At 45.5% G+C, this 10,654-nt stretch overlaps 1 protein-coding gene across 1 annotated transcript; it reads right to left on the minus strand.

Annotated features, from left to right (window-relative positions):
* Positions 1–1,365: 1,365 nt before the first annotated feature.
* On the minus strand, positions 1,366–5,689 carry LOC112880996. Its single transcript, XM_025945715.1, has 2 exons — positions 5,575–5,689; positions 1,366–1,964 (listed from the first exon to the last, which is right to left on the minus strand). Exons 1-2 carry the CDS (start codon positions 5,687–5,689, stop codon positions 1,366–1,368), a joined length of 714 nt encoding a protein of 237 aa, XP_025801500.1.
* Between the last annotated feature and the right edge of the window lie 4,965 nt (positions 5,690–10,654).

A 10,654-nucleotide genomic window follows, 5' to 3' on the forward strand; every position in this document is an offset into this window, starting at 1 on the left:
GAAACACGATTTAGTATGTGCGCAGCTATTTTAATGCTTCCATCCACAGCTCCACAGATAAAGTAGAATAACTAAGCATGCTACGTACCATGTCCATTAGTATACGATTACGACGCTCAGCAACTCCATTTTGCTGTGGTTCGCTCGGCATACTGTACTGGGCCTTTATACCATTCTCTTCAAGATACTTAGCGAATGGTCTAGGTATTTGGCCGAATGGAGCATGTCTCCCATAATATTCACCACCTCGATCCGACCTCACTAATTTAATAGTGACATTATGCTGATTTTCCACTTCAGCTTTGAATATTTTGAATTTATCTAATGACTCGGATGATCACGAATGGGGTAAATATAACCATAACGAGAGAAGTCATCTGTGAAAGTAATGAAAGAATCAAAACCATCAACAGACTTTACTGGGAACGAGCCACAAATATTAGTATGAATTATTTCTAATAGGCCCGAACTTCGAGTAGCTCCTTTCTTAATTGTCTTAGCGAATTTCCCCTTAATACAATCAATGCATTGTTGATCTAAGTTTGAGAGATCTAATGAATGGAGTATCTCTTCTCTTATGAGATGCTCAATTCTCCCCCTCGAAATGTGGCCCAAATGACAATGCCACAATTTCGAAGAAGTCTCATCATCACGCTTACGCTTATGCGATACATCATCCACATTCATTACAGAATAAACATTATCAAGAGAGACCAAATAAAGATCGCCTTGCAAATGACCAAGGCCCACACTTAAATTATGAAATTTAATGTTGTACACAGAGTTGCCAAACTCACAAATATGTCCCGACTTATCTAAACGCAAAACAGAAATAAGGTTTCTCTTCAAACCGGGAACATAAAGAACATCATGCAAACTAAGGTTGAAGCCGCCTGGTAACTCCAAATCGAAGCTCCCAATGCCTTCAACCTTCACTTCATTGCCATCAGCCACTCTTAGGCTTCGCTCCCCCTCTCTTATAGTTCGGATCGAACTGAATACCTGCAGTGAATTGGAAATGTGCACAGTGGCACCTGAGTCAATCCACCAAGTATTAGGAGAAAAATTCACTAAGAACGATTCATCAATAAAAGATACATAATCAGTAATTGTACCTTTGTTCTTAAGCCACTCCTTAAATCCATGGCATTCCTTCTGCTCATGTTTAGGGGACTTGCAGAACTTGCACAGCCTCTCATTAGAGGTCTTCTTATGTGACACAACCTTGCTCTTATGGCCCTTAAACTTTTTCTTATGCTGCCTGTTGCTGCCAGACTCAGCTTGATGCTTAGGAGTGTTATTCATGCTAACACGCCCAAAGCGCTCGCTGACCATGTTGACAGCATCCTTCATCCTTTCAGCTTTCTACCTTTCTTCTTCCTCAACAAAGTAACTAATGAGCTCAGCCATGCTCCAAGTCGCCTTCTGAGTGTTGTAGCTTATTTTGAAGGGACTGTACTGTACTGGCAGAGAAGTCATGATGAAGTGCACCAGAAAACCATCAGAGATAGCCATATCCAGTGTCTTCAGCTTATTTGCCATGTCACACATGCTCATAATGTGCTCCCTGATTCCACTTTGCCCATCATACTGTGAAGTCAGCATCTTCATGATCAGGGTGCTAGCATAAGTCTTGGAAGAACTCTTAAAGTTCTCCTCCACCTTAGCAAGATATGCCCTGTCGCTCAGATCATTACCATCCTGGTCCTTATCAGGAATAGCACCACAGAAGGCCGGAGTGATCGTGTTCTTAATGATCATGTTGGCCATCCTGTCTGATCTCTCCCACTTCTCAATGGCAGTATGATCACCATCGGGATCAGCGGGCTCTGCTGGCTTGTCTTGACATAAGGCGAGATCATACTCGCACATAGCAATGGCAACATTAACATCTTTATACCAGCTTGGATAGTTGGTGCCATTCAGTGGCTCAATGGATTTCAGGTAGCCCGTCACAGTGTTCACTGAAAATCATGAGAACAATAACTTCATTAAACTCACAATTAAGATGCGCATAAGAAGTATGAAATTAACCCTACGATGGTCTGATTAAAATCATACATAAATCTCTATTTGCATCACCGATGGGGAAAACAAATGAAATTTATCATTAAACTTATAATTAAATCAACGATGGTCAAAATTAATTATAAGTGCTCTAAATAAACTTCCCGATGGTTCCATTTAAATAGAGTGCATCTTAATTGCTTATGGTGGATGAACATAATTTTCAGCGAATAAATGTAACTAAAATAGGATTAAAAAATTTACATAACTCATGGAAATTAATTAACATAATGCTGGTAATAATAAGTGCAACAGAAATAATTAAAACTTTAAACATAACAGCAATTAACTTGAGCTTTAAATATAAGAAACAGTAAATAAAAGAAATTAAACATTAACTGGGCTAAAACTCGTAAAACAGCCCAAAACATCCCTCTATACGCGCAGCCCAATCTGCACATTTGACCCATTTGGCCCATCCCGCGAAAACCCTAATGCGAGTGAATCTGGACGCTCCATTTCGATCGGACGGCCAGAAACTGATGGAACCTCACATAAATAGATGCTGTCGGAACAAAACCCTAACAATCTCACTCCATTTCATCTTTTTCCCCTTCGGCACGGCCGCCGCTCAGCCAGAGAGGCGGCGCGCGGGCGGCACTGGTGCGCGGCGGCGCGCGGTTTGACGCGCGGGGGGCCGGCGGGCGCTGCGCTAGCGCACAGGGCTGGCGCGCGGGTGGGCCCCAGCAGCGCGCCTAGCGGCGCTGGCGCGCAGGCGCGCCGGCTGCGCGCTCGGGGCGGCCGCGCGGGGCCACGCGGGCGGCGTGCGGGCAGCGCGCTCGGGGCGGCGCGCGGGTGCCACGCGGGCGTCGCGCATGCTGCCGCGCTCGGGGAGCAGTGCGTGACTGCGCGCAGGCCCAGAGGCGAGCGGGGGGCCGCGCGCGGGGTGGCCGCCCGGGTGCCACGCGGGGCGGCGCGCTGGCTGCCGCGCGCGGGCGCGCAGGTGGTGGCCAGCCCAGCAGCGCGTCGCGCAGGGGCGCGCGGCGCAGGTGGGGCCGGCGGCGCTGCGGCGGCACCGCAGGCTGGCGCGCACGGGGCGCGCCCGAGGGGGCAGCGGCGCGCGGGCGGCACTGGCCTCTGGTGCGCGGGCGCGCAGGAGCTGAGTAATTTCCTTTTTTTTAAGTTAGGGTTCATGACGGGATCTAAGATTTGTATTACCCTTCCTCTCAATGCTTACTTATGCATCTTGTTCATGATTTTGAATCTAATTTTGCGGAAACAGATTAATTAGCAGTATGCCCTAACCTTAATTGCATAGCTAATCATCAATTTTGTCTCGGTTTAACCATGAATTAGAATAAATGTTAAACATTTGCATCTAATCCGAGACACTTAGCATTAACAGATCAAGATTAAACTTAAATTTGACATAAACCGAATTAGATTAGATCCAATCTCGTGATCAGAAAACTAATTAACCATGATTTAGATCTAATCAAGCATGATTAACACATAAAAACCTTTCTGCAGGAACTAATTGCGTCTAAAACATGAATCAACCTTAACTTTACAATAGGATCTAATCTGCACAGCATCTTTGCATCCTAAACCGACGAAAACAGAGGCATAAATATGGCTCAAAATTTGACCGTGCATGACTAGGTTAAGATGGCTCATGATACCGATTGTTAGAATTTGCCAAAACATAAATTAGTGGCACGATTATCCAGAATCTTAACATAACCTAGTTCATGATAAATCAATCTAATGCGGAATAAACGGTAATCATTATACTAGCGTTAGCAGTAGCAGCAGCCATTTACGCCTGATCCGTAGAGGAAGTAGGCGTTCTTGTCGGTGTAGGAGATGCAGCGGCGAATCGGCGTCTTCCGGGAGCCAACGGGAGTGCTTGGCCTTCCAAACCCCTCCAATGCCCTTAGCGATCAGACTAGCGGTGGCTAGGGTTTTAGATTGAGATTAATTAGGTCATTTAGGTGCTAACCACGACCTTATGTTTATAGGCACTGTGGCAGTAGGGGCCAGCCTCTGGAAACAGGCCTAATGGGCCTGCTGATCACAGCCCATTAGGGTTTTATCGTTAGGTTTCCTTAATCATATTTAGATGGTTTAAATATTTCCTTAACAGTGAAGATCACAATATCTTAACAGAAATTTATTTCCAACAGTAAATTGTCGGACAGACAATAAATTATGGATAATAGATGGGACAACTAAGACGTTGTTTAGAGAGAAACTTGACGCAGTAGTAGGGAGAATACTATGGCCGCGAGCAATTACAGGAATGCAAGAATCATTGCCGACGGTAATTGATGAATGAATGGGAGGAAAACGAGAAAGCAGTGTACCATCATTGGATGACATGTGAGTTGAAGCACCTGAATCCGTCACCCAGGGAGTACCAGCGTGCATGGCCAGCATGGTGTGAGAGGGCCAGCGTGCAGGGCCAGCAGGGAGCATCAGCCCGAGGATGCCGGGGACCCATGGGTTGATGAAGATAGAGCCGGCCGAGTCGCCGGATGCTGGGCGAGCTGGATGCCGCAGGTATGCTGGGCGAGCTGGATGCCGGAGCAGGTGCCGTCAACTCACGTAGAGAAGGAGAGGCGTCGGTCAGCTAGCTGGATCGGAGGAGCAGCCGGGCCTGAGCGACGTAGATGCAGCAACTGCAGGAAGCAGGGCGGCGATCGGTGGTGTGGTGGACGCACGTGCGAGGGACGCACGGCGGCGCGACGCAGATATCGCAAGTGTAGATTCGATGGGAAGCAGAAGATTAGGTTAAGAAACCCGGACTTGTGATACCATGTAGAAAATTAGGGAAACACCACACACCCTTGATAGGGGTTGTTAGTTTGATCTCGACCCCGGATCGGTCCAACGACCGATCCGGAGTCCGTTACGCGCCCTGATCGGGGGCGCACGGCCAAGCCTATGGCATGTGGGCCCCTGTCGCGCAGTGCCAAAATAAAAGAGGAGGTGGGGGCCGGGGCACGGGTAACGAAGTTTGCCGCGTCGCCTGCAAACCCACTTAAAACGCTAGCCCGATCCGATCTAAGGGGCGCTGAGGCGACGGGAAGCACCGCCGCCCCTGCACTGCATCGCCGCCGCACTCTCATCCTCGACCTCGACTACGCCTCGGCCTCATCCCCTCATGGCCAGCAATGGCGACCCCGTCTCATCGACCGGAGGTATGCCACATCTCTCTCTCTGTTTCTCTCTCGATTAGTTCTAAGCATATTCTTTGTTTAGCTAATCACCGAGTCTTCCGACACTTAGTAGATCCGCTAATCTATCAAGGGTATCAGTAGGCCTAACTAAGTGAAGTTAGGCTCGGGTAAGCACATACACAGCAATTAGAAGGAGGGGATTTCAAATCAACTCGAAAGAAGGCAAGAACAGACCGATTGCAACCCTTTCAAGGTGAAAGATCCAAAGCGCCCCGTGCTAACCCTAACCCTAACCCTACCCGCGCAAGACATGAAACTTACCTCGCCACCGGGAGCTACCTGCTCCACGGGATAGCAACGCCGAGGCTCAGAAGCCCCGGCGAACCTCCATCGTCGAAGGACCGAGGCATCCCGAGCCCGTCAAGCTCGCGGATCCCCACCGTGCCGACGCGCGCGGGCCAGCTAGCCACCTCGAGCCCACTCGACGGCGGCGCGCTCATGTCCAGGTGAGCGCACTCGCCGGCGAGGAGGCCCGCGGTGGTGCCACGCCTTCGGTCGCCGTCACGCGGAGGAAGAAGGAGAGGCCGGGGGAGGAGCGGGCAAAATGACCTAGGGTTTGAAGGGAAGGCTGTTGACTGGGGCGTTTTTGTTCAGGCCGCAACGGCCGGACAGCCGTCAGATCTGATCCGATGGCCACAGGGAGCCCGGAGAAGCTGGGCCTCTTTTGGCCCAGGCGGAACGCCACTTTCCCGGCCCAGGCCCAGGTTGTGGCCTGGTGCGCGGGTCAGAGCCGCGTGCGCGGGTGAGCGAGTGTTGGGCTGGGCCGCACTGACCATGATGGGCCACCATGTGGGCTCGACCAAATGCACAATAGCTGTTACAATTAAGTAATTTTTTCAGAAATCCATTTAGACATTTCATGTATGTTTTCTTCTCTATTTTGTTTTGCACCAACGTGACAAATTCTATAGAGAGGTCTTAAGGCAGAAAGTTTCTGAAAGTAAGAATAGTTTTTTTTTCGCTGCAAATTTAACTAAGTTCTATCCTTTAATTATTTTAGAACCATCGGGACATTATAATTAAAGGAGTCAGTTTTCTTCAGTTATAATATTGTTATTTTCTGACCAACGTTGATAATAACAGTATTATAATTTTTCAGTAAGTTTTCATGCATTTGTTCTAATTCTGCCCAACGATGTTTTAGATTTAATGCAGCCAGTTATTTGTATATCTTAATATTGACCAACGTTGAATTGAGATATGCAATTATTATTTTATAAAGCAGTTCTCACTTTTTCTTGATTTAAATTTTAGGATCTAATGCAATGACTTTCATTAATGCTATACCGCCGTTGGATGGTTCCAACTACGGGATATAGGCACAGAAGCTAGAAGTGGCTCTCACACCGTCAGATATTGACTTAGCCATCACCTCACCATTTCCTATTGGTCCCGAGGAACTGGTGAGGGACCCGGATGAGACCTCTGCTGCTTGGCAAGCTCGTCAGAGAGAACATGCAAATGTTCAAATGAAGTATGATCTTGAGAGAGCAAAATGGAACTCTTCCAACAAAAAGTGCTTGATGGTCATCAAGAGTTCCATTATAGACAGTATCAGGGGAGCAATCCCAGATTGCGCCACCGTAGTTGAGTACTTGAAGAAAGTTGAGAGTCAATTTGTTGGCTCTTCAAAAGCTTATGCACAAACTCTGATTCAGAGGTTAGTAAATGACAAGTACACTGGCGGTGGTGTGAGAGAGCATATACTGAAGATGAGCAACATGGCATCTAAGCTCAAACCTATGGACATGGAGCTTCCTCATGCTTTCGTTGTCCATTTGGTTCTGGCTTCCCTGCCAAAAGGGTTTGAGACTTTTGTTGTTAACTACAACATCAGCCCAGAGACATGGGATCTAGAGAAGCTCATCGCGATGTGTGTGCAAGAATAGGAAAGACTTAAAGCCTCGCATGGTGACACACTCAACTATGTTAGGTCCAACAAAAAAAACAACTCTTCTGACAAATACACGAGGCCACAAGGGAAACCTCAGTTCAAACGAGGTTCTACTTCTTCTTCTTCTTCGACTCACCTAGGCAAGGGTGCAAAGAAAGATCAACCACACATTAAAAAAGATCAATGCATGTGGTGTCACAAGACAGGACACTACAAGAAAGACTGCCCAGATTTTCTAAAGCATTTAATTAAGAAAGGTGAGGATGTTATCACATTTATAGATGAGACCCTGTACGTAAGTTATTCTAAATCTACTTGGTGGATTGACTCTGGTGCAACTGTTCATGTTGCTAATTCCTTGCAGGGTATAAGTACAAGGATGATGCTACAAAGAGGGGATAGATGGCTGAAAGTTGCCAATAGAGTTAGAGCCGACGTTGAAGCAGTTTGTCAACTCACGTTAGAATTAGAGAACGGCTTTAGACTCAAGTTGCATAATGTTCTTTATGTACCCTCTTTGTCTAGAAACTTAATTTCAGTATCATGTTTGGCAGATGATGGTTATGATTGTCATTTTGGCAAAGAACAATGTGAGATTATATTTAAAAGTCAGTGTGTTGGTCTTGCCATCCGACAAGACAAACTTTACATGTTGCCTACGCATGAGACTGTGAATTCTGTTAGCAATACTACGCGTATTGAACGCACGACTAACGACACAAGTAATAAGCGCAAACGATGCGACAACGAAAATTCAGCAAAATTATGGCACTGTCGTTTAGGCCATATTTCGAGGGGGAGAATTGAGAGATTAATTAAAGAAAATATTCTCCATCCGTTAGATTTTTCAAATGAAGAATATTGCATCGATTGCGTTAAAGGAAAGTACGTTAAGAAAATAAAGAAAGGAGCCAAACGCAGTTCAGGGGTTTTGGAGATAGTGCACACAGATATCTGTGGTCCATTTCCCATAAAATCTGTAGATGGTTATGATTCGTTCATAACGTTTACAGATGATTATTCGCGTTATGGCTATATTTATCCAATTAAAGAAAGATCAGAAGCATTAGATAAATTCAAGATTTTTAAGGCTAAAGTAGAAAATCAGCAAAATCTTAAGATAAAAGTAGTAAGATCTGACCGTGGAGGTGAGTACTACGGTCGACACACCCCGTATGGCTAAATTTCTGGACCCTTTGCAAGGTTTCTACAGGAAAATGGAATAGTAGCTCAGTACTCTACACCAGGTGAGCCTTAGCAAAATGGAGTCGCTGAAAGACGTAACCGTACCTTAATGGATATGGTAAGAAGCATGCTAAGTTACTCCACGTTACCGATTAATTTATGGATGGAGGCGTTAAAAACCGCTATTCATATTCTTAATCGCGTACCGAGTAAGTCGGTGCCTAAAACACCGTATGAGTTATGGATAGGGAGAAAACCCACACTAAATTATTTACATGTGTGGGGCTGTCCAGCTGAGGCGAAAGTATTTAATCCAAGTATTGGAAAGTTAGACCCTAAGACAGTAAGTTGCCATTTTATTGGCTATCCAGAAAAGTCGAAGGGTTATCGTTTCTACTGTCCTAATGGATATACAAAGTTCGTAGAAACGAGACACGCTGTCTTTTTGGAGGATCAGATGATGAGGGGGAGCACGGTAGCTCGAAAGATTGACCTTGAGGAGAAGCGGGTTTTCGTACCTACTCCGATGATCCAAGATCCATTTTTCGTGTTGCCTGTTGCTGCTTCACCTACGGTGCCAGCATCTGTTGTTAGTTCTCCAGCTGCGGCGACGAGTCAGAATCAGGAACCTGTCCTTCAGGATCCGACAGAACCAATAGCCGCACATGAAGGGGAGCAACAGCAGCCCCAGGTAGGAGAGGTGTCGATAGCTGAGGCACCGAGAAGGTCTCAAAGAATAAGAAAGCCCGCTATTTCGAGCGATTATGAAATCTATAATAGCGAGGAAATTCAGATGGAGGGTGACCCCACTTCATTTGACGAAGCCATGAGAAGCATTCATTCATCTGAATGGTTGGAAGCCATGAAAGATGAAATGAAATCGATGAGTACCAACGATGTTTGGAATCTACAAGAAATTCCTAAAGGAGCCAAAACAGTAGGCTGTAAATGGGTCTACAAGCCAAAATGTGACTCCAAAGGGAATATAGAAAGACATAAAGCGCGACTTGTGGCGAAAGGTTTCACGCAAAGAGAAGGGATAGATTATAATGAAACATTTTCTCCTGTTTCATGCAAGGATTCCTTCAGAATTATAATGGCGTTAGTGGCACATTATAATTTAGAGTTACATCAGATGGATGTAAAGACGGCGTTCCTGAACGGGGACCTTTATGAGAACGTTTACATGGCACAGCCAAAAGGTTTTGTCGTGGAAGGAAAAGAAAAGATGGGATGTCGTCTAAAGAAATCCATTTATGGATTAAAGCAAGCCTCCAGACAGTGGTATTTGAAATTCGATGAAACCGTAAGAAAGTTTGGTTTCAAAGAAAATGAGGAGGACAACTGTATTTATGCAAAGTTTAAGAATGGAAAATTCGTTTTCCTTATCCTGTATGTGGATGATATTCTGCTTGCTAGCAGTGATATTGATCTGCTATTGGAGACAAAGAAATTATTGTCCTCAAAGTTCGATATGAAAGATTTAGGTGAAGCCTCATTCGTTTTAGGAATTGAGATTCACCGAGAAAGAAACAAGGGGGTTTTAGGATTATCGCAGAAAGCATACCTAGAAAAGGTACTAAAGAAGTATGGTATGCATGCGAGTAAGCCAACACCTGCTCCTATAGTTAAGGGCGATAGTTATGGAAAATTTCAGTATCCCAGAAATCAGTATGAAATTGATCAGATGAAAGCGGTACCATATGCTTCAGCTGTCGGAAGCCTACAGTATGCTCAAGTATGTACGCGCCCTGACTTAGCTTTTGTCACCGGGATACTTGGCAGATTCCAGAGTAATCCAGGGATAGAACACTGGAAAATGGTTAAGAAAGTCTTGCGTTATGTGCAAGGAACGAAAGACCTCATGCTAACATACAGGAGATCTGAATCTCTAGTGACAGAGGGTTATTCAGACTCAGACTTTGCGGGAGATAAGGATGATAGAAAATCCACGTCAGGCTATGTGTTTATTCTCGCAGGTGGAGCTATATCGTGGAAAAGCTCCAAACAGACAGTCACTGCATCGTCTACGATGTATGCAGAATTTATAGCTTGTTACGAGGCATCGGGGCAGGTTAAATAGCTAAAGAAATTTATACCCGGATTAAGAGTGGTTGACAGCATAGAAAAACCACTAAAGATGTACTGTGATAATGAGCCTGCAGTATTTTACGCTCACAACAACAAGTCAAGTGGAACTGCCAAACACATTGATATAAAGTTTTATGTTGTTAAAGAGCAAATCCAGGATCATACAATCAGTCTTGAGTATTTGAGCACAAAGAAGATGTTAGCGGATCCGCTCACAAAAGGCTTACCACCCAAT

The sequence above is a fragment of the Panicum hallii genome, chromosome 2, assembly GCF_002211085.1.
Source record: "Panicum hallii strain FIL2 chromosome 2, PHallii_v3.1, whole genome shotgun sequence".
Classification (NCBI taxonomy): domain Eukaryota; kingdom Viridiplantae; phylum Streptophyta; class Magnoliopsida; order Poales; family Poaceae; genus Panicum; species Panicum hallii.

Excerpts from the sequence above, each read along its gene's own strand:
- LOC112880996 (XM_025945715.1), bottom strand. The coding sequence starts at position 5,689 with ATGAGCGCGCCGCCGTCGAGTGGGCTCGAGGTGGCTAGCTGGCCCGCG. Across the intron at positions 1,965-5,574 it reads TCGGTCCTTCGACGATGGAG|TGAACACTGTGACGGGCTAC; the intron begins GTTCGCCGGGGC and ends CATGATTTTCAG.